Source organism: Larimichthys crocea, chromosome XVI (genome assembly GCF_000972845.2).
Source record: "Larimichthys crocea isolate SSNF chromosome XVI, L_crocea_2.0, whole genome shotgun sequence".
In the NCBI taxonomy this organism is placed as follows: domain Eukaryota; kingdom Metazoa; phylum Chordata; class Actinopteri; family Sciaenidae; genus Larimichthys; species Larimichthys crocea.
The window spans coordinates 3,496,559-3,520,955 of record NC_040026.1 but is presented as its reverse complement, the minus strand read 5'-3'; the positions used below and the strand labels follow the sequence as shown (position 1 = coordinate 3,520,955).

Sequence of the window (24,397 nt, the reverse complement as noted above, 5' to 3'; positions counted from 1 at the left end):
GTGCTTGCTGTGGCAGGCTGTGTGTGTGTGTGTGTGTGTGTGTGTGTGTGGAATGTCTGGGTCTGGGGCATATCTTGACGTTTCCTCTGTGGTTTTTAGGGGCTTCGGCTCCCTTTCTCTTGCTCTCTGTGGTCCCGGGCTACGAGCTCACTGCAGTTCACCAAATAAGGGCATTCGAGGAGGAATGCTGCTTTAGATGGGAGAGCATCTTTCTCTCTGCTCGTGGAGAAAAAAGTTCAGCTTCAGATAGCACCCTGCTGTCTGCCGGGCGGAAAGAAAAAAGTAGATGATGTCATCGTCTCCAGATCTTTAATATGATTATGAATATGGGGGAAACTGTTTAAAATCACTTTTTTGCTTCATAATCTGGACTGTAATGTGACATAGATAAAATGAGCAGGAATTAGAAACGATTAGTTGCTCATAGATTAGCTGTCCACTATTAAATTAATCACCAACTATTCTAATAATCAATTCATCGTTTTTAGTCATATTTTAAGAACATTTTCAGCTTTCGTCCTCTGCGACAGCAAACTGAATATCTTTGGGTTGAGGATAAAACAAAACATCTGAGGATGTCACTTCGGGCTTTGCGAACATTTTAGGGACCAATGGATTAATTGATAATGAAAATAAGTGTTAGGCCTTGGCGAGTTCACTTGAGTGTAAAATTGTCCATGAACTCGAGGCTCTCTCCTTTACCTCATAAATATGGAGATGAGAAGAAATGTAGACGGGTCTGGAGGAAAATACCACAAATAACTAGAGTTCCTGATAGGTTTTGAGAGCAGTCAGTTTGAGAGTCTGAGGCTAAGCTGTGAACACACAAAGACACAGTCTTTACACAAACACACACACAACAGTAGCTAACGTAGCTTACAGCTTATGTCTGTACAGTTGGTACTTTTTGGGGTGAATGAACACAGACTGCAAAAACAAACCAGCCATCACATTCACATAACAGACATGATAATTAGCTTTGCATTTGGTGTGAACACACCTTAAGAAAATAGACTCAGATGGAAGGGGAGGGACAAAAAGTCAACAAAGGTCAGCCTCTGCTGCTTTCATGTCGACGTTTGTGAATTTGTGATTTCCTAACTTAAAAGAAATGCAAAACTTGGGGTGTCGTTAGCTCCCACCTGTGGCCCTTTGCTGCATGTCGTTCCCCATCTCTCTCTCTCCCTACATTACTGTCACTCTTCAAGCTGTCTCTATACAATAAAAGCTTGAAAGGGCCAAAAACAAATCTTGAAAAAAAAAAAGCATGTCTTTACACTAAGTAATAGTTCGCAGGTTGCCAGAGAAACTGGTAACCAATTCTTATCATTTGGTTGCCATCTTATAAAACAGCCAAAAGCAAAACATGCACCCGAAACTAAATAAAGTTTTGATATTTGTTGCATTAGTATTGATATTTAAATATTGCTGTTACAACCAAAACGCTGTGTGTGCATTGGTGTTTACTCGTGTGTGCACATCTTATAACAAACCAAATTAATGTGGGATGAAAAGTCTGCCTAACAAATTTTGTTAAGTTACTGTGATAAAGTTTTTAAATGTTCTTTTATGGCACATTATCATTATTAAGCTGACATCACATATCTTAACATACATACACATATATTAACTCTAAATATAAGGTGACTAGAAATGGCAATCATATTTTTAGTTTCAGCAACCGTGCACCAGCTTTTGGTTGGTGAACCTGAAAATTAGGGCTGCAACGATTCCTCGAGAACCTTGAGTAACTCGATTACAAAAAGTGATTGAGGAATTTCCTCTGCCTCTAAGCCTTGTTTAAATTTAAAGCTCATGTTTGGCACAGATTCTTTTTTAGTGTGACACAACGTGCTTACGTTACAGGCTATGCGCCCCCTGTAAAGCGGAAGAAGACGGAAGCAGGCTTTTGGTAACGTGTGTGGACAGTGTTGATGTACAGAATGGCAGACGCCGGGACCGAAAACAGCAAAAATGAGCAAACGCAGCAAAGCGAAAGTAATGAGAATAATAATTTTTATACGATTACTCCATTAATCGATATTCGACAGAATACTCGATTACCAAAATATTCGATAGCTGCTGCCGTACTGAAAATATGGTTGTGGTTACAGTAGCCTGGTAACTACTGATAAAAGTGAGTGCCTGTAAGTGAGCCTTGAGCTAAACTAAGCTAAGCTAAAAACAGCTTAGGTTTACCTTTACCTATAAAGGTTTAATTACAGCAGGAAGGAACAAGAACTGCCAAACTTCCTTTAAAGCCAGACTGGTTCAAGGTGGACTTTTCTCCGGGCCTAAGAGAAGATGTTTGTAAGCCACTTTAGAAAAACACAGATTTTCTCCCTCCCCCATGACAGGACAAGAAAAGAGGGGAAAGAATCAAAATAAAAATGTCTGTTTTTATTTCTTTTTTTTTTCTTATAAATCAACCACAGCTGAAATGTGGCCCCCTCACCTCAGAGCTGGAGCTCTCTCTGCTACAGCTAGCCACGTCAACGATTACTTAACTATGCTGAAGTGATGAATTCCACTTAGAAAGTACAATTTGGTCATCTCCTCAAATACTAGTTTTGAAAGGAAAAAAAACATCACTCCACTTCTGGCATTTTTCATATAACATCTTGATTACGTTAGCCGCTTGTGGACCACAAATCGCATTCTAAAGAATGGTTTTACTTTCAGTCAGCACAAAACACGGACACAGAGGAGGAGACTTGACTTCGAACTCCTGTGACCGTAAGCTTGAACCCAGCTGAAGTGTCTCGATACGGCCGCCATTAGACACGAAGCTGAAAATAACAATGTGTGTTAGATGTGTGTGTACCGTACGGCACCAAACTTCATGCCATGAGAGGTCTGCTGATGAACAGCAATAAAAGTGGAGATAATGTGATCAAAAGAGTCATAAGACAAAGAGTGTGTGGGTGTGGCCTCTCTAAATCTCTCCACTATATAAAAGCCACATGAGAGGAACGGGGTATAGGAATGTAGGACCTCAGCCCTGACCTCAAACAAATCATATCTGCCCTGCACTGGTGGCCGGAGTGGTTGGGTAAACAATGATGATCCTGATGAGATCAAGACCATTAATGTGTTGTTATCAGCTGCAGGGTTTCGGGAGAGTTCCTATCCTCTGGGTCCAGAGCACAAAGCAGCCATTTCCCTGACCCACTTTTCCTGCCTTGTGGAGCACATGAAAAGACCAAAGGACAATGAGGCAGACAGTTTTGGAATCGCTGTTACAATGAGAGGAAAACACAACTGCACACACCAGCCTGGGTGTCACTGGAAACACATTACACAGTGGAAACGTGCACTCGCGCAAACGCGACCAAGTTTCCTCCCATTGTCATCACAAAGAGATTCACCAAATGGGACTTCAAACGGGCTGGCTGGTGCACAGAGGCTTGGTCAGGCTGTTACGGAGTCACTGTCCGTCCCACTTACAGACACACGCACCTGCTCGAAGACTCGGCGTATTTCATATAAACAGCTGGTGAAGAACCTGAGCACCAGAAATTTAAACATCCTGTGTTTCGATCTCCGGTACACATGTAAAACTAAAAGAGTGTGTGTGTTTCGGGGAGTCTGGCTCGTAGTGTTTGGCCCTAAGTGTTTACACACAAGCAGTCTAATCTCCAGCCTGATTAGCCGGTATGGGTTTGGTCACCCGTGTCACATTCCCCTAGCGACACAGCACCACCACAAACACAGGATTATAGTGGGCATAGAGGGGCGAGTTCCCAGCCGTCTTTGCTTCTCAGACCCTTTTCACTGCACACTATGACTATGATGGTGTGTTTTACTAACATGTGCTTCATATAATATGTAAATAATGGTGCTGCAGTAGACTTTGATTGCTCCTTTTACCTCTCTATGAACTCATCGGGAAAGTTTCCAGTGAGTTAGCACATTTTCAACACTGCTGACTTATGCTGCGCCTCTACTAGCAGACCTGAGAACAGTCTACACTCAAAGCAACACACGAGAGACTTGATGCATGACAGCGCTCATCATCCATCATCTAACCCTAACACATGACAAAAAGGGCTCAAGCTGGAAACACACTGCCTAGATGGTAACCCTAGATTGGCAAACTCACATACTGGGGGCTGCTTCAAAATATTCTTGTCTTGCTGAGTTTGAAGTGTATCTGCAGTCATATGAGGAGAATACCAAGACTAAATTTGTTGTTTTGAAGAGTGACATGTTTGTAACAATTTTTAAGTTTAACAAAGCCTTTAGGAAGTCAGTAAACGTGGAATAAAGATTGAGAAAAGGGATGAAGGGATGAGTTTGGAGTGGATGAAAAGGTCAAACACTCAACTTCCACCCAGGAAAAATGTTTTAATGATTTTTGCACTTAGTTAACTTTATTATTTTCTCTTCTTTTCAGCTTGGTTTGGTTTAAACACCAAAACTAGTTGGCTTGGATTAGTAAAAGATGGTGGTTTGAGTTAAAATAATTAGTCAATACTGACTTTTGGTTTCAGGCAAGACTTGGACAGCAGCTTCCTGACAGAAAACTAGGGTTCCTGTCTAAACACAACCAAGAAACCAGTTTTTAAACAAGCATGTTTCAAAATAAAAACAAACCAACCAAGCATATATTTTTCCCTCTTCATGTCCACATTGAGATGCTTTGTCACAAAGATCGCAACGAAACATCGAAGTGTGCAACCACCACAATGTATCGAGGCTCTAACAGCCTAAAACGAGTGCAATCTTGACCCACTTGTAGGACTGAACATTAATTTGTGACTCTAACTGTTAAGTCATGTAGCGTTTCCCCAGGCTTTGGGCTCAGTTTCACAATGTGGCTACTGTGGAAGCCTGAACGGCGGACAAGATGCATTAACTTACCGATTCGTCCAGGGCGAAGCGCAGGCAGCCGTGTTCGTACAGCACAAAGAATCTCCGTTGCCATTTCTGTCGGGAGAAATAGGAGCGACCAGAGGAGTGTGATTTTGAAGCACAGCAGGTGGTTTTAGAAGTCACAAACACACAACAAAAACATTTAATCATTAGAGTTTAGTCTCCCTTTAATCGTGTGTGTGTGTGTGTGTGTGTGTGTGTGTAGGCCTGTAATGCATGCTCTTACCCGGGATCTCTGCATTGGATTGTCAAAGTCAGTTCCCTCAGGGGCCAAGCACAGCCATCCACCATAAATAGGTTTAGCCTGTAAAAGAGAGAGGGGGTTAGAGCGAAAGAGCAATTTAGGTAATCATTAAAACTGGAAGAGAGTGTGGGCCGAGGGGGGATGGGAGGGAGAGACGTGGTGTAAATATGAGAGGAGAAGCCTTTTGGGGTCCAGATGTTGCCTGCGTCTCACAGTGCAGACTGCAACCAGCTTCGTGAACCCTTTTCTGTAATCAGGCCTGCTTGATGACACTCTCGAGTGCTTTTCTTTCCCCTTTTCCTCGAACAGTATGAACAGCTAGCCGTGCACTTGAAACAAACAGAATTCATCTTGACCACAGGCTGAGGCAGAAAGGTTCAAAACACGGAGCCTGCTCCCACTGCAGAGCAGACACTCTTTACAAACTGCTGCTCTATGCTCTCCATTAACGCTGACAGTTAACCATTAGCGAGCGGCTCTCATTCCAGCACTCACTCTGCCTGTGCAGGAAGGCTCAAGGATCTGATTATTAGCCTGCTGTTCTAATACTGGCCCTGCTGCTCCGTGTCGCTGCATGCCTGCCATAAATCTATACGTGCCTTGTTTGAACTTGCATGGACGTGCCTGTGGAGGCAGGTCTGATGAGCTGAACCCATTAAAAGAAGGTTATTTTGGAGGTGCTGCGTGTTGTGACCCAGATAAATCACAATCAGTGCGGTAATTAGGCAGAAGATGACAAATGACTTCATCCGTGTGCTGATATCCTGAAAGACAGCCTGATAAAAGGTGGAGTTCAGAGAGACGAGCGCTGTGGGAGAGGGAGGAAACACGGAGCAGCTGTTTCAGGAAGAACAGGAGCAAGAACACATCCCTGCTCTTGCACATACACTTTGAAAGACACAATGGACATGACTTCCTCTCCGCTGATCCTGCAGTCAACACCCGTGCGATGGCCATTCCCTGGAGAGCATGTCATCCTGGGCCTTATCTTAGCTTATAACCAGCAGACTTGGCACACAGTGCATGATACATGACAACTATACATTCACCAAAAAACTGCATTCCTGGATCATGTTGCGTTGCATTGCATTGCATTGCGCTGTGGATAAAAGTTGGGCCTCATGACATGGGTCTCATTGAAAGAAATGAAGAGGATGTGTGTCAGATGAAGTGCTACTGTCAATCTGATCACATGTTTAGTCCAAGGTGGGGTGAAAAAACGTCCGGCACATAGAGGGGGAAGGTGTGATGATGATTATTCTCCCATCCTGGAAGGCATTCAAAGTCTTACGCTTGGTTATTCACATGAAAAATTAGTTGTTGCGCCATGAATGAAATAAACAAGCTTGATAAAGTTCAAGACCCGATTACTGCGTCACTCCACGCACAAGTGGGTGTGAAAGTCAGACTGTAAGTTTTGGAAAGTTACAGAAAAACAATTCTGAGGTGTGGGTTTGATCATCCGACATTCGGTTCTGATGAAGTATATTTCTGATTCTGGAGCCTTGAATCATTGCCTAAAGAGCCAGATAAACTCCAGGAGAGAGTTATGGACACAGATCCATGCAGGGTTTCATCATGAATTGAGTAATGGACTCCACAAAGTCCACACGTATGTGGGCAGACCCCCGGGCCACACGGATGTGGAAAGTATAAAGAATGATTTATAGATGTGTGTTAAGGAGCGTGGGAGCCAAGTTATGACTCAGCAGGACCGCTGTGCCTGAGGAGTCAAAGCATCGGCCAATCCAGGACAAGGATGTTCAAGCTGATCGTCACAGAAAAGCACTTGGGTCACAGTTGTCACAATCATGTGCAGTCCAAGTGTTGGATCCCTGGTGCCAACTCGGCGAGGACAATCCTCTCCAATCGTTGTGTTTGTCGACACTCACATGGAGCGGCAGGGCACCAACAGATGGCCAACCCACCACAAGTATCTTGCCACATGAGCTGCCATTCCCCAACACAGGAGGGGACTACTTGAGCCTGGTTCAAGCAAACATGGAAGGCGTATGGTGAAAAGGTGTGGCACCATCTTTACATGCCTGGCAGTCCATGCAATACACTTCTTTATTGGATATGGACACCTCCATAGAGACTCTCCATTGCTTCATAACTAGAAGACGCCTTATTGTCCACTTAATCAATAAAACAAACTTTGTTGGAGCTTAGTGTGAGCTGAAAACAGCCACTGAGGAGTGGAATAGCTCCAAGATCGAGAACACTCCACGTCAGAATGGCATCCAGCGGATGTTTAATCCTCCACCCCAGCGGAGTTAGAGCACAGCTACAGAGCCTGTGCATGTAGCCCATGTGTGGAGCTGAGGCATAGTGGAGATACCACATGGGGAGTGTGATTGGTCAGCTGGGCCTGCTTGTGTTTTCAGAGTTTTCTCAGATTGTTGAGATTCACTAGAACATTAAGAAAGTTGGGAAAAGGCTCAGGCTTAGCATAGCACTCCTACTCCTACTGCAAACTGTCTGTGAGCCACGACCACTGGCCTGGTCATGTATAACAAATCTACACACCACAGGTATGTGCAGCATGACTCCACTTAACCTTTGTGTCAACTGTAAGGGTGTTCTCGCCTTCATACCTCGATGACTGTGGAACTATCAGCTGTGATCACGGCTCACAACACATGACAATAGCTACAGGTATTTCCTGGGCGGTCCTTTAATCAGTTCTATATTTGTGTCAGCACTTGACAGTGTAAACATAATTACATCAGTGACTATGCTGTAGTGTGAAATCTCATTACTGGAAATGAGTGATCAGGTGACAGAAAGTTGGCCCTTAGCTGTTATACATAAGCACTCAACCAGTGGCAATAATATGAGACTGACATTTACAGATTAATCGATTGTGAAGGGCAGTTTTCTGACTGGCTTAATGTGGAGCAAACTGAGAGAAAACTGTGTTTTCAGATTTGTCTTTATCAGTGTGGACGTGGAGCAGCAGCTTCGTTCTAGCCGGGGTGCCGTTGTCACTGACCAGGAAACAGGTGACTTAAAAAAAACAAACTCAGTTGGGTGTGACACCGGGGGACCCATGTGAAAGTCATGCCATTATCAGACAGTGATTCTACAAGCTTACAGAAACACTGCATTAAGCTGGAGCAGGGCCACAGATATGAGCTGTAGTCTATTTGGCATGAAGTGATGGTGTCTGTCCTTGAGTGATGAAAACAAGTCTGAGAACAGCCCCGAGGCCAGGAACTGCATTGGAAACATTTGGTCTGTGTTAAAGCTATGGTCTCTGTAAAGTTTTGACTCTGCTGTGTATCATTAGAACCTCTCATGGTGGGATGTCGAGCAGCAGCCGCTGGGAAACTCTACTCTCATTTCCCAACCCCACACTTCCTCTCTCTCCCCGTGACTCCTGCTCCCACTCCTTAAGTCCCCATCGCATCCCGGCCTGTCTTTCTCTGTCTCTCCCACGTACGTGTAAACCTTAGCCTGCCTGCATCCTCCATCACAGCCCTGCCTCCCACCGCCTCTCCAGGATAGCGTGATCACTTTTCTCTAAACGGGGGGGTGGGGGGGTGGGGGCTGGTGAACATCTCAGGCTCTCTGGGGACAAACAATTCATGTGACCGAGTGAAAACCGTGACAACAGACTTGGAACTCGCGGGGAAATAAAACTCCTTTCGGAGCACATTGACTGAAATAAAAGAATGCACTCAGGCTGCAGCGGCGGCAGCGGCCCCTCCCCCAGCCCACCTTTTATTCTAGCAGGGTTGAACAAAGGGATTGTTTATATTGGATACTGTCCTTCCAACATTCAGCTCTCTTCTCTTTGCCTAACTTTTCCATGTGGGCTATCTGTTTCAAAGCTGCGTTCCTGAGCTGCGGGTCCCTTTAAGTTCTGAAGAACTCGCGTTTAATTTAGGGCTCAAATTCACTTAGCTAAATCACCTCTTCATGGTGTTTTAACAGCATTACTCAGCTTTACAGGAGCGTTCTTTTCACTGGGTTATTGAGTTTGTCTCCTCTTGGTCAGCCCGTATAGGCTTCTTAACACTGGGGACATTTTTCAAAGCCTAATGCTCACCTTGCTCAGAAGTTTAACACTGTTTATGTAGTGTTATATAATACAGCTTTAGGCCTGTGATGGCTTGGTGCGTAGCGGTAACTGGTTTGAGGACTGTCCAGACAGAATCCTTACAAAAACCTGTTTGTGCAACCGAGCTCCATGCTGACTGTTTGGATAGCTGACAGGCTGGAGACGTTTTCAAAAAGCTTGTGATGAGCAAGGAACTGATGGACTCTCAAAAAGACCAGGGCAGTAAAGCTCTGGTTCCGGGTCCAGGTCACAGAGAGATTAAAAGGAAGTGATGTAACCGTAATCCATCTATATATCTTGACTCTCGAGTCTTGCACCTGAAAGAGTTAACCTGCGGTACACTCAACGCCGCGAGCGATAAGCACTCTTTGAAAAAGAAAGCAAAGCGTGTGTGTGTGTGTGCCCCCCCCCACACACACACACACGCACTCTCTCAGAGGAAAAGGAGGATGCTGACGTTGCTGTTTGGCTCTCGAGCCAAGTTCGAGGGCCCATCTGGGCCTCATGTCTGGGATCAATTACAGGATACAACAGAGACTAAACTAATGATCTGAGAGAGAGAAACAGGGACCCAGAAAACATGCTTAGAATATGATCTCCACTTCAGCCTTGCTTCCCCTCCTCCTTTTAGCTTCCACATTGTTGCCTCTATAGACTAGCCTGGGGTACACACACACACACACACTGGAAAACAAACAACTTCAGATAAACAACAGCTGAAGGTTACACAATCCAAATCACAGGGACCAAACTGGCAGGGCGAAATGGAAGAAGAATTCACTTTCAGCGGTGTCACGTGGAAAGAGACAGGGCTTAAAAGGAAGAAGTGAAGAAACCATAGATGTGTTGTGTTCAGGCCAAAACAAACACTGCACTGCTGCTTGTGCTTTAACACTGACAGGAACACATAGAGACATGACTGTGTCTCTTTAATGGACATCCTGCTGCTCATTAGAACTCAACTTCAAGTCATTAGGAGGGCGGGTGTTAACTATTTCAATGCAAAACTTTAAGTTATTAAAAAGGATGTAGCTGTCAGACTACATTCTGCAGAGCTTAGGCGGTAATTATTCTACTTTGGCAGCAACAGCAGCTCTTTAAAAATCACCATTTAAATGTGACCCTGACGCGCAGTGCTCACCTGGGTCAGGTCCTGGTCCGTCAGTAGGTGCAGCTCTCTCGGTTTGAAGCAGTTCTGACATTTACTTTTGTTGAAGAAGTTCGCCTGGAATTTCCTGCAAGGGTTTTCTTTAGCGGTAGACATTATATTTCACCTCTTTGTTATATAAAAAACAAACTTATGGGTTTTTTTTGTTGTTGTTATGTATCAGCAGTGCAGTTGTAAATCCCGCTGTTTTCTTGTGCGTCTCTTCTATCCCAACTTGGAAAAAGCTCCAGCACTCCGATGCATTTTCAAGTTAAAAAAACAAAACAAAAAAGTTGAATTGTTCAGGAACGACGTTCAAATCTTATTTTCTCTGTTTTAGTTGTATCCAATTGCTGCTTCCCGTATAAATAATTAGCTGCCATCAAAGCCAGCCTTCTCATCGCTCAGTCAGTCCATGGCCTGCGACCACAAAGCGCACAGCGGCGAGAAAAGGTGGCTAATATCCTGTTAGCTCCGCCGCCACTGGGCTTTTTCCCAAATCAATAACGTGATGGCGTACGCCACAAAAACAACATTTGCGCGCAGTTTGTTTCGCCTTTAAGCTCCGAGGCGATAGTGTCCAAGTAAGAACACACTCCCATGTGATGGACCCAGCCCAAAAAAAAAAAAAAAAAGAAAGCTTTCAGTCAAGACGGCAGGCTACTATCCCAGCCGCAGCAGCACAGTCAGTCCATGCGAAGTTCATCCAGGCTACGGTTAGCCCAGTTAGCTCGCTAATGAAACCCTCCGCTGGTTGGCGTCTTTTAACTTTGACTTTTAAAAAACAGACACGGTCCGAGAATACGAACGGTTCCCCGTGCTTTTCTCCCAGGTAGAGGCGGTGCATGCAGAGGGGGAAGCACCTCTCAGGCCAGTCACAAACAGCAGAAGGAGTATTGTGGGTTTGGTTCCATAACTAGCCTGGTTAGCAGCGGTAGGTTTATTTTCTTCTTTCCCAAACGGAGCGAGGGGGAGCGGAGAGAGAGAGAGAGAGAGAGAGCAACACAAGAGCCTGGAATTCTGCCGAGTCTCGCGATAACTGCTCACTGTCGCCGCCCACAGAGAAAACACAGTCACTGAGATTTTAACACACTTAATATGACCTTTATGATAGATAGATAGATAGATAGATAGATAGATAGATAGATAGATAGATAGATAGATAGATAGATAGATAGATAGATAGACTCAAACATACATACATAGAAACACTACAACATACATACAACTTCACAAGTAGATTATTATATTTTTTAATTTTTTTTTTCTTTTACCTTAGATCTTAATCTTATATCTTATATCCACAGACACAGCTGGTCCAGTCAGCCATGTTGAACCACCATGTTACTGTTCTGCTACAGTAGTCTAGAAAGGACAAACTAAATACTGGCTCTAGATAGGGCCTTTCTGGTTTTCCATGAGTTTTGTGGTCACTATAGTTTCTACTTTATACTTTTATCCCCAGGTTCATCAAATACTGACAGGAGAGACATTCAGCCGATTGCAATCTGTAACCACACCACTGTTGATGAAGTGTTTTACAAATAAGGCATAACTGCATGAATTTAATACTGTTAAATTATTTTGAATATTGTGTCACTGGTTTATTATTATTGGTGGTATTGAAGGAAGAGTTAATGCTAATGGTTTTATACACAGTTGGGTATTTTAATCTGTGACACTGCATCATATCTTTAAAATCTTAATCTGTAATGGCTGTCAGATATGATAGAATGTGGTGGAGCAAAAAGTACAGTATTTCCTAAAATGTTGTCAAGTAGAAATAGAAATAAATAGAATAAGTAGAAGTACCTCAAAACTGTACCTAAATACAGTTCATGAGTAAATTTACTTTGTTACTTTCCACAGCATGCAAAGTATTGCCTCGTAACTGAAGTATCAAAAGTAAATGTACACATTTGGAAGAAAAAAAGGCAAATGAAGGAGTAAAAACTTAATGTTTCACTCTAAAATGTCATGGAATATAACAATAAAGTAGTAAACATTTGACATACTCAAGTAAAGTAAAAGTACTTGGAAATATTACTAAGTAATTCACTTAAAACAACAGTACCATGCAAACACTTGCTCCTTAAGACAAAGTGGAGCTGAGACACTCACTTGTGGTCCATCCCTTCATGCTGGCAACAAGGGAACATGCCTCAGATACTATGCACCACATATGTGTGTATTAATGGCTGACTCAAGCAGAGGCTATTATAAGCAGTAGACAGCAGCGGTACAGACAGACAGGACAGACGGACACAGAAACAGAGCTCTGTGAATGGACGAGGGACACAGAGGGAGGAGAAGGGCCTCTGTTACCTAACTAAACCCGGAAAAAACAACAGCCAGTCTTTCCGAAGGATTAACTCCCTGTCCGTGCTGTAAGTGAACCAAGAATAACACAGATTACAGGTGTGTGTGTCTGTTGTGTGGTTGCTATAGATGTGCACTCGCAAGCTGACTAACCCACTTGGATCCAGTCATGTGTCAGCCCAAATATGGTGCTAAGCATGGAAGTGGGTCTCTGAAGTCATCATAAGTACTAGTTTTAATGTGGATTAGGGGTTATCTTAATGTGTTTTCCCAAGTAAAGAAGGACAAGTAAGGTCATCCATTGCTTATAAATGTGAGCCTCCCCGGTTGCCCCCCTTGGGGTATCTTATGACAACATCCTGGAGGTGACATAGTGAAAGGCATTCTGTGGTGACAGCAAAGCCAGAATATATTTAGCTGTTCTCCTCAAACTCTCTTTACATGGTAAGTGTGTTATTAAGGCCACCAAATTCTTCCTTTAGAAGGCTTAACACATGTATTGTACAACACAAAAGGTTTGTCACAGTCAAAGCAAAGGCAGGAACATATACAGCATGTATTGGTCTGCAAGTATTTTTAGAACTTTACGAGAAATTTACTCTGGGTTTACATTTACCATGCTTTAACATTTACTCTTGTCCATTTTAAAGTAATAGTTCAACATTTTGGTAGATATGCTTATTCACTTTCTTGGATAAGTTGGATGAGAAGGTCAAGACCACTCTCAGGTTTGTACAGTAAATATTCAGCTGCACAAGCACAAGGACTGAAAGCAGGGTGACACAGCTAGCCTGTCCATAAGCACTGCTAAAAGCTAATTGTTTAACATGTTATAATTATTAAAAAAACAAGGTAAATATGAAATGTTGTTGTTTTTATGGGGAGTTATGTGTTGGAGCTCCAACACATCCTGTAAAGTAGCAAATTGTCATTTTTACATTTATGTTTTTGGATGTTTTTAAAATTAGATTAGAGTGTGTTAAATGGAGAGCTTTACAGGTACTGGTAGGTGGATTTTGTCACTTCTGGACAGAGTCAGGCTAGCTGTTTCCCCCTGTTTTAAGTCTTTGTGCTAAGCTAAGCCTACTGGCCACTGGCTCTAGCTTCATGTTTACCTAACAAATGTGTGAGTGGTATAAATCTTCCTGTCTATATCTCAGCAAGAAAGCAAACAAATGTTGAACTACTGTTTAAAATACAAAATCACTACTTCCGTTGGGTGAAAACTGATCAATATTTCACTGTGATTCTACGTCTCCTAGTGTAGACAGGAAGGGACACATAATACAGAGAACCATATTGTTTCATAGCTTGAGGTTTACTCCTTTGCTAAATACATTTAAGATATGGTAACGTTACTGTCTAACACACATTATTGCTTCTGACAGATCATGCTGAGATCTTCTAGATTTACAAAACATTAGGAGCACTTATTGTTTTCCTAAAGTACACTGGTTAGTTTCCATTATTGAATCAATACCAAACACAAAAGAGGAAGAAAAGAATTTAGAGAATGGACTGGTCTTTCAGATGTCTGAGACACATTATGAAATAACACTTAGTTTGGTGTACTTTTTGTTATTGACACTGTATTAGTTTACACCACAAATGAGCCACACCTTAAGAGACCTAAAACCTGATCCCGGTTGTCCTATCAGAACAGACAGTTGGCTCCTCTAATGCAGGTCAGTAGGACGGTAGCTGTTCCCTGCACTGATTCTGTGCTCTCTCTCTCCTCTACAGAACATGGCCCTTCCCTCGGTGATGATATTGCCCATGCTAATAGTCGTGGCAGCAGGAGTGTATTACATCTACAATGAGGTCATGCAGTTCATGTCCAAGTGCTTAGTGCGAAACAAAGTGGTGGTGATCACTGATGCCGTGTCTGGGGTGGGAACTGGTAAATGATCCCAGTTGTGTTCTTAAACCATACTTTATTGCTATGAAGGACGTCTCAGTAGAAGATGCTATGAAACTGCACTAGAGTCGCCTCAAAGCCGAGAGACAGTTGATTTATGCAGTAATTCAGATCTTAGATTTGAGCCTTCTGATGATGATTGTATTGTAGCCATGACTAAAAGTAGTGCACAAAGACTCAAGTAGCTTTGCTTTGAACTGCATGTCTATGGTCACAGTTTGACATTTTATTCGCTTTCTTGCAGATTTAGAGGAGAAAATCCATACCACTTAAAAATCTGTACACTAAATATAAAGTTACATCAGGGATGCTGTTAGTTTAGCTTAGCATAGCTTAGCTTCGTGTATAAACAGAAAGCAGAGGTAACTTGCTAGGCTGGCTATGTCTTGTTCGTTTTAAACAAATGACATAACGTGTTAGTTGGCGACCTCCAGAAGTGTTGGAACTGTAGGCAGTTTTTAGGAAGCACCTACCACGAGTCATTATGCTAAGCTAATCGCCTTCTGCCAGTAGCTTATTATTTATCCTGTTATATAAAGTATCCTATATTAATCTTTTAATCTAACTTAAGTTTTACAAAAAGTGCTAAAATACAAACCAAAGCGTAAAAATGATTAGGAGTCTTGGCTGGTTGCCTAGCAACAATAGTAGTAAAAATAACAATAAGGCTGCAGGAAGTTACTACAAGAAGTAATCTGGTTCATAACCCCACAAAACAAGATAAAACATGTTGATTAGTGAGCCGGTAGGTGTGTTTTCCTTCAGACAGGGTTTTCAGTCGGTATGCTAAGCTAAGATAACTGGCTGCTGGTTGTAGCTATTTAGCACACAGACACAAGACTCAATCTACATGTTACTCTCAGCCAGAAACCAAATAAGTGCATTTCACAAAAAGTTCTTGAAAAAGTGAAAAATGTATTCAATAAATCTTTTTCTTTCTGTCCAGAGTGTGCCCATCTCTTCCATAAGGGTGGTGCCAGACTGATCTTGTGTGGGACTAGCTGGGATAAGCTGGAGTCTTTGTATGACTCTCTGACTAATGACGCTGACCCCAGAGAGGTGAGGAAATTGAATAAATAAAAAAATTGCGCATGCCGTCTCAGTTTGAAACATCATAAATATGCCAGACTCTGAGTAAATCCTTCCAAACTAAAACCATTACTCTTTTTGTGGTGCTGAGTCATCTTTTTGGCAAACTACCCAGCCGAGAAACAAATCTTTCACTATGGCTGCTCAAGTAAACACTACTATCTCATGTCTATTAATGTACACTGGAAACTTAAGCAGTGCAGTGACAATTCTTATCAGAGAGCAAAGATCTTAGTATAATCCCAGAATCCCTCAAATAGCCTCCAAGAATGAACATATGACACTGACATGACATGCTGGGTTTAAAGTTTAGAGCAAGAGGACAGCAGGTTCTGTCCTTGTTTTTTATCATAATCCTCTGCTCTGTTGCTACGTCCCAGATCACTGCTTCCTCCTTGTGTCAACACAATAGCAGGATATCCTCCCTGACAGCACACTGTCCCCCATGTATCTTTTATACACAGTCCAGAGCAGCTGTGTTATGGAAAAAGCACATTAATAGACAACAATATCATATAATTAGCAAACATATGAACGCACATGGCCATTGATTCCATTCAATTCCATTGTTCTAAATAATTCAGTTTTAACAAGAAATCTTTTTTGTTATAATGACACATTATATATCATGAAGCGTTTTACATTATTACACAATGCCAACGTGCGTCCTTAAGACAACAAACTTTGAAAAATATTGTTATTAAGCATTTTAAAACCTTTGTAAGAAATTTGCAGTAGACAGTTGACAGGAAATGAGGGGAGAGAGAGAGAGAAAGAGGAAAAGGATTATAAGTTACAAAGTTCCCAGGCCAGATGTGAACCCGGAATGTTGTGGTTCATGGTCAGAGTCTGGACCCCACGCACCTGAATCAAGAGATCATTGTCTCAATAAAACATGTTAAGTCAGTGTGTTATCTGATGGGAACCTTCCATTTGTTGTAATGAGAACAAGACAGTCTCCTTTATAAGCTAGACACATTGACAATAGCTGGTTTACATGGATTGATAAAGCTTTATATACTTAGACTTAGTGACATTATCATCAAAGTCATAATGAAGGTTGAACCAAAATGTAAACAAAGATAAGAAATATGCTGACCATGTGGACACAAATCCAAGTCAATACAAACAAATATATAATCAATAATATAAAGTCATTTGTAACAAGATTTTCCTTTTCTTAGCTTTGACAGATTAGGAAAAAAAATTGGCTTGATGAGGAGATCAATACTCCTTACACTGTCATAATAAATATGAAGCTAGCCAGCAAGTGATTAGCTTAGTTTAGCATAAACACTCAACTAGGGAGAAATTGTGAGCCTAGATCTGTTCTACAGACATGCTGCTCGGCATTGGACAGGATGGTGTTCTCATCTAACTATTAGCAAGAAAACATATTTCACACAATGTAGAATTATCACTTTAAAGTGGGATCATTTTATATCTACAAATAATGAGAAAGATATGTCAGTATAGCACGGACATATCTTGATGAAAACGTGTTGTAATGAGAAAACATACACATACAGAAAAGAAGGGAAGTAATACAATCCTGTGTATCTCTAGACATTTGCCCCAAAGCTGGTGATCCTGGACTTCAGTGATATGGACAGCATGGAGGACGTGGTGGCTGAGGTGATGGAGTGTTACGGCTGCGTGGATGTGCTGATCTGTAACAGCAGCATGAAGCTGAAGGCTCCCGTCCAGAGTACCTCCCTGGAACTGGACAGAAACATCATGGACATTAACTACTTCGGCCCCAGCACTCTGGCTAAAGGTAAGCAAGATCACCACCAAATACATTACTGAGAATGTATGTGTGATGTTGGTTCTTAGTGATCTTTTTTATCTAAAATCTCCAAATAATGTGGCAGGTGTTCTCCCAACAATGATCTCAAGAAGGTCGGGGCATATTGTGCTGGTCAACAGCATCCAGGGAAGACTGGCTATCCCCTTCAGAAGTTCATGTGAGTCCTTATGACCCTTTTGTCAGCTCAATTTCAAAAGTTGGTTCAATCTCAATCATGGAAAAAAATATTTTGACAACCTCCTACAAATTTAGCCATTGGAGGCATATGGTTAAGGATGAAAGTAGAAGTAAATGGAGGGGAAAAAATGCTGATAGTACAAAAGTATCTGCTGAAACTAAACATTAATACTGAATAACCATGAGTAATGGAATATCACATCATCTCCTGATTTCATCATTTGTTAAATATTTACTTAACCAGTTGTCAGTTCATTAGCTACACCAATATAAAAGTAATTGAGTCTAACGTAACAGACACAACCTGAAATAAAGTCTGCCTCCCTTAAGGATCTAATGTCCATTTTTTTCTCATAGAGATCCATTTTGGAGGAGGGAGTTTGTGGTGCTGTTGAATTGTATTGCATCTACTGATTACATAAAAGACAACGTGAAGACAGTTTAAATGCAAATTACACAGATGATGAATTGTGACTGTGCATATGACAGGGCTTCATACAGTTTCATAAATGTACAATGAATAGGAAAAGGAGAGAGACTGGAGGGAAATAACATATATATTTCCACTTTATATCACATTCACCCATTTGTATGCACATTCATACACTGACGGCACTGGTACTATGTACCATGTAAGGTGCCAACTGCTCTGATCACAAGGGAGAAGCAAGCTAATCACATTCACACAAACTCACAATTTAGGGTTCAGTATTTTGACCGAGGACACTTGCAGACTGGAGAAGCTGGGGATGAAACGTCTGATTAGTGGACAGTCTGCCTCTACCTCCTGGGCCACATCTGCATCCAATTGGATGTGGTCAAAGTCAAATTGTTGTCTAATTCATGTTGGATTATTCACACAGTTTCATTTAATAAATTTCATGGTTATCATAAAGACTGATATGTTACAACACCCCTGCTTACAGTGATCTTAGATGTTTAGTTAACCCTAAAACCAATAGAAATGAAGTCTTAACTTAAACTAGAGCTACTAAGAAATAATCCCTGTGAATCTTTCTGGCAGTATATTGTATGGATGTTCAGAGTATCAGAGACAGTATCAGAGAGATGTGTTGTAACATTTCAAATAAAATCCCATTCACTTCCATTGTAATGTGGTTACTGATGGATATCTTAACAAATAAAACCAAAACTATGAACTAGACTCAGCAAGGTAGGTCTAAAGGGTAAACTATGATAGTATGTGAGTGAAGCCACGCTTGTGTCATGTATTCTTTAAAGGAAACTCGGTTCACTGTTCCCTTGAACACTTCTGCATACTCAACCTGTAACAGACAGGAAGTCTTCCTATGACACCACAGAAAACTATTAAAGCAAGGCATGTCCTCTGCAATGTATGGAATGAGAGTTCTTTACAAATGAGTCACACCTCTTTTGAGTTTGCACAAGAGTTAATGTGTGTATGTGTGTGTGTGTGTGTGTCAACACCTGTCAGATGCTGCATCTAAGCATGCGGCGCAGGCCTTCTTCGACTGCCTGCGGGCTGAAGTGGAGGAGTACGAGGTAGTCGTCAGCACCATCAGTCACACCTTCATCAATGCCTCCGACCCGCCGCCTGTCGAGGAGCCCGCCCCTAAACCAAACACCCTGTCTGCATGTGAGTAACAGAACTGGTATGGTGACTGAGAGGATTGAGACATAAAAATCATTACAGAGGTGTTCCACTTTGACAGGAGGGAGAATGTTTCTTTGCTGATGATGTGTTGTTGTGTTTAGAGGACAGAAAATCTTCTCAAATCTTTAAAATGTCAATTTTTTTGTAGCCATGAACATCTGTTCTTTTACAGTTATCGCCAAGCAGTTGACCAATGGAGTGCGCCCGTCAGTCCTGGCTAATGAGATTGTGCAAACGGTGAACAGGAAGAGGAAGGAGGTTGTGCTGGCCCACCCCATCCCCTGGGTGGCCCTCCACCTCCGCTCCATCCTGCCCTCCTTCCTCTTTGCTGTGTTGGGTGCTGGAGTGAAGGACTCAGTCCTGGCTGAGCAGTAGAAGAAGAAGAGGCTGAAATACACGATGGAATCATACAGAGATGTTCAAGAAAGCATGGTTTTAGATATGTAAACGTATGAGTTCGACATGAGGATGGATCACTAATTGAGAAAAGTGAGCAACTGCCTCGGGGTCCCAGACCCTCGATGACTTCAGGTTCATCATGTGGAGATTAGTTTGTGGTCATTTAAATAAAGTTATAATTCTTCAGGAATTCATGAAATCAAACTCTGTTATTCAGACTATGTGTGACACTGGATTAACTAAATACAAAAAAACAACAAATCAAATAAACGGAATAAATATTCTTGCCATGTGTGCACTGTAAGTTTTTCACTGAATCAGATCTATAGATTGTACACAAACACGTATCTCCATTTCAAGCTACTTTATGGAAGAAAAAAGTGCCACACTTAGACTTTGATCTTCTGAGCAAGTAAAATTAAAATTATATCTGAATACTTAATATTAAACATCACAATGTATATAGGATTAAAATATTAATGTTGTTCATTAATTCATTAAAACAGGAATTAAATTCAGACGTGCAAATGTCAAAAACATTCAAGTTGCTGAGATTCAAAATAAAAATATGAAAAAAACAAAACAAAAACAGACCAAAATTTAATATGAAAGAGTCTAACTTACATACACTGATACATTATCTGTAACCGCTTATCCTCACTAGGGTCGCAGAGGGGCTGGAGCCTATCCCATGAATCAAATAGAATAGAATCAAACTGATCAGAGGTTTTTCTTTTTCAGTTACATTTTGTCAATTATTTGATTCAAGAAAGTTCAGTCTGTCATTGCACAAAGTGAAATTTTCCAGGAGATCATTTTCACTTGTTTTAATTTATTGAAATAAATTTCAATATTGCAGTTCAATTTCACAACTTCAGCTGATTATAAAACTGTCATTTTTACAACCTTTCTTTGCTTCCATACCACTTCATACTCATTTTTCCACATTTAAGGCACACAAAGTGAAGCCAGCTCTTGTGAGCTCTCTGTGTGTCCTCTAGGTGGCAGCAACACACAGTTATTAATGATACTGGGTGACCGAAGAGATGAGATTTGTTTATGTGGAGCATAATTTATCATTTGCTCTTTTGAAAATATTAACAATCCCAATTAATTTGTCAAATATATCACATAACTAAATAATGGACATTCATTCATTTTAATTTTTTTCAGGGATTTTCTTTTGTGTCTTGGTGTCACTCCTTCCAATGTTTCAACAATTGCTTGTGAGTTGCAAAGAAAAAAGAACAATTACGTTATGTATAATAACGTTATGTATAATGATATACATAATAAATGATCTCTCTACAACAAATGCTGTGTGCCAAAGACAGCTGAACAATGCTTGTTCAGGCAGCTCTGACGTTTACACAGATGCAATACGTCCAATTACATGTCACTCATGGATTTATTGCACTCATCACTTCAGGACTGGAGGACAGGCTGCTATTATCCTACAAGGATTACACTGTAGGGATCAATGCTGGCCCATGTCCTCTAAACATGATGGATATTTTATTTGGCGATCACTTGATGTATAAAAATAACACATTTGGTAGATTTGTGTTAGAAAATGTCACAGAACTCCAACTCTGTGACAAAAGCAAAGTGACAACTGTCATGTAAATGAGGAGTAAGTGCTGGTTCAATGAGTGTGTGTGTGTGTGTGTGTGTGTGTATTGGCGTCAAGTCCAGCTGGTATGCGTGAGTCTGTCCTCCAGGTCACTCTCCTCTGGGGAGTTCAACATCTTTTGTCTCCGGGGCCGGCAGATAGGAATGTGTCTCTAATGTTCACATGAATAAATGCAGCTCTATGACATTTCCACATGTCAGACAGGAAGGAGTTCTTTCGAGTACTCAGCTGGACTCTCCAAATTGGCAGTTTGATATGACACATTTACATATGTCACGCAGAGCTGCCAGATCATGTATGTTTCATTGCATGTAACCGAGGTCGGTCCGACATATGAATTGTTCAACAAGAGTTTTCCCGGTGAAATGGTGAGCACATTGTCTTTTATCAGCCATGAAATTGTCAGATTCATTCCTGCTTAAAGGTAAATCAAACAGAAATGCATCGAGGTGTGGCGTAATATCTGAGAATGATCTAAGCCTAATAGTTTCTCTCAATCATCTGTCTGGGCTCTCTGGTGAGCAATATGTTGATAAGACCCAAACACGGCGAAGATGATTGTCCTGAAGCGATATTCAGAGTGATGCATCCTGAATGTTAGGCATGACTTATATATGAGAATCACCTCACTGGGACGGCTGCTGCTCAGAAATGGTCTTTCCATGAGCGAGGTGATCACCCTTATCAATTTTTAAAGCTCAGGTTATTGACACTAACCTGACTTATGGAGGTTATGCAGAGGCCATGGTAATGATTCCCTAAGCTTTCACGTACGACACCAGAGGGGCCAGCTCTTATTTTAAAATATTGGTTGATAGCGGACTTTATTGCTCCAATGAGTATTAAGGTAATGTCTGCACAGTGGGGTTTTCTTTGTCCATCTGTTGTTGTGCAGGGTATTTGTATTCTGCCCTGTGGTGTAAGTGTAAAAAGAGACATATAGACGACTAAAAGCAATCAGCCTGCCGATTTGAGCCATTCTAAACCAGTCAGGCTGATTACATGATGAAGGTCCCTTCAACTATACCAAAAAATACTTCAAAAACACTCAACATTTATGTTTTTCAATTTTTTTTTTTTTTTGAGATAGATGAGCAGATAAATCGTTTATGTAAACATACCCAGCTTGAGGCTTGAAGGGAAGTAAATGGCTGCTTGAGCCCCTAAAGCATCAGCATTTATCCAAACAAGCGTGAAAAACAATAAAAGAAGGAATGGCTTTTATATATTTATTTATATTTCTCATTTTACACTTCATTTCAATAGCTACTCTGTCGAAAGCACAACAGAGGAAGAGCAGTTTGTGTATCTGTTTACAAGATGAGAGGAATCATTGCATTACACTGTTTTTAAGCTGCACTTATATTATAAATAAGTTATCAGTGGATCAAGTAACTAGGTGTAATGTGAAGTAGTCACCTCTAACAACAAAAACACAGTCGCAGTTTTTTTTTCTTTTATTGTTTTATTGCCAGAAGTTTGGATTAATAATACAAAAATGCAGAGAGGTAGACTACAAGTGGAAAAGGGTCTTAACTTCTGACAGAAAAAGGGAAAGAAAAACCTCACTATCTAACTTTTACTTGATAAACCAAAAAAACAGGAAAACACCGTAAACTGAGTGATTTGAAGTATTTAGCAAGTACCTAATTTAACAAGTTCATTTAATAATAAACATTTCCAATTTTTTACCAAGATGCAGGTTGGCAAGCTGAGTGATAGCTGCCATGAGGCTGCCCAAACTTTAGTAACCTTGTTTGTCACCCCAATATACATCATGCGGATTGGAGGGCCGGTCCAATCAGGAACCTCCAGCTTTTAAGGAAACTAGAAGGTGATGATGGCCATGCCTCACCAGCTACACCCAGTTAAGGAACCACACACCTAGCTCAGCATATAGATTATGTATACGAAAATATGTGTTAAAAAAAAGAAGAAAAAAGTCAGGTAATGCTGCTTTAATGAATCAGCAATATCTTCGAACTTTGGCTGGTGTTTTTTGGATCGTGTCCAATTTGAATCCTATGAGGGAATGTCGGAATCCACCACTGACAACAGAAACTACAATATAGAGGCAATTACAGTATGCAAATACATTCTTCTTATACAATATACAACAGGTGCTGAAACACTGTATGGCAACACTTTACAGAGCGATGCATACAGACCTACTTATTTACTCGTATATAGTTGTTATTTTGTTATTACAACTTATTTACTACTATTATTATTAATACTTATTTAGTTCTATGACGTTTACTTACTTATTTACTTACTTACTAGTTTCAATGACTTCCATAATAACCATCATTATTGTTTCTATGTTTTCTATTGTTATGACTATCTTTTTTTTTTACACTGCACTGATATTATTCTTTAATATATAACTTTTGAAATTCCTTGCTACGACCTGACGTGTCAGCCGGAGCGCACAATACAGGATTAAACTATTCTTTCAAGCATCACACGTCATCTTGAGAAAGGGATTTTCTTTTAGTCATAGTTGTCTTCCTAATCCCTCAGTCTTGTTTGGTTTAAAGATTACACATATTTAATCTTAAAGCGAAAGTTTGCTTTAATCTTTTATAAATCCCAGGGTGCACTGCTCCTCATGTCCTTTCACTCCAGAACACTTTCTCACAGACACACAAACAGTGTCCACAAGAATAAGACTGCATGGTCAGTTACAGATTAGAGACTTGTAATGTTGCTGACCGTAATCCTTCAATTTTCTAGCTTTTGGACAGAAGTATTATAATGTTTCTCATGACCGTCAAATCAGGAGAGACCACAAATATAATTATGTTACCAGCGGATGTCGGAGAGAGATTTAAATCAGCGCAAACTTCAGGGAATAAGTATTACAGTTTTATGTGCCAATGCAACAAAAGCCAAAGCGAAGCACGAATGCTACAGAAAATGGACGTGGATTAATTTGATGAGTGCAGAGCTTATCGTTTCTTTTTGGGGGTTTGATTTGGACCATCGGGAGCAGCTCTTAGAATGTCAGAGCCCTTATTGATCTGACTGAGTCTAACTGGAGGTGTTAATAAAGTTCCAGTCTCTTTATTGATTGTCTGCCTA

At 41.1% G+C, this 24,397-nt stretch overlaps 2 protein-coding genes across 4 annotated transcripts in view; one reads left to right on the top strand and one right to left on the bottom strand.

Moving 5' to 3' along the window:
* LOC104927393 (myosin phosphatase Rho interacting protein) overlaps window positions 1-11,355 on the bottom strand; it is a 40,945-nt gene extending 29,590 nt beyond the window's left edge. For 2 of the 3 annotated variants that reach the window (XM_027289097.1, XM_019274491.2), the window contains exons 1-3: window positions 10,327-11,355; window positions 5,102-5,179; window positions 4,864-4,929 (exon numbers count right to left, since the gene is read on the bottom strand). In XM_027289097.1, coding sequence (XP_027144898.1) covers window positions 4,864-4,929; window positions 5,102-5,179; window positions 10,327-10,449 — 267 coding nt within the window. In that variant the 5' untranslated portion in view covers window positions 10,450-11,355. The remainder of the gene's footprint in view (window positions 1-4,863; window positions 4,930-5,101; window positions 5,180-10,326) is intronic. The other variant, XM_010741466.3, reaches the window with a different exon arrangement.
* A 1,175-nt stretch (window positions 11,356-12,530) lies between these two features.
* Window positions 12,531-19,963, top strand: dhrs7cb (dehydrogenase/reductase (SDR family) member 7Cb). The gene is made up of 7 exons (XM_010741463.3): window positions 12,531-12,719; window positions 14,395-14,551; window positions 15,516-15,628; window positions 17,225-17,435; window positions 17,533-17,625; window positions 19,102-19,263; window positions 19,454-19,963. Exons 2-7 carry the CDS (start codon window positions 14,398-14,400, stop codon window positions 19,654-19,656), a joined length of 936 nt encoding a protein of 311 aa, XP_010739765.1. The 5' UTR covers window positions 12,531-12,719; window positions 14,395-14,397; the 3' UTR covers window positions 19,657-19,963.
* The last annotated feature ends 4,434 nt before the right edge of the window (window positions 19,964-24,397 follow it).

Excerpts from the sequence above, each read along its gene's own strand:
- dhrs7cb (XM_010741463.3), top strand. The coding sequence starts at position 14,398 with ATGGCCCTTCCCTCGGTGATGATATTGCCCATGCTAATAGTCGTGGCA. Across the intron at positions 14,552-15,515 it reads CGTGTCTGGGGTGGGAACTG|AGTGTGCCCATCTCTTCCAT; the intron begins GTAAATGATCCC and ends CTTTCTGTCCAG. Across the intron at positions 19,264-19,453 it reads ACCAAACACCCTGTCTGCAT|TTATCGCCAAGCAGTTGACC; the intron begins GTGAGTAACAGA and ends GTTCTTTTACAG.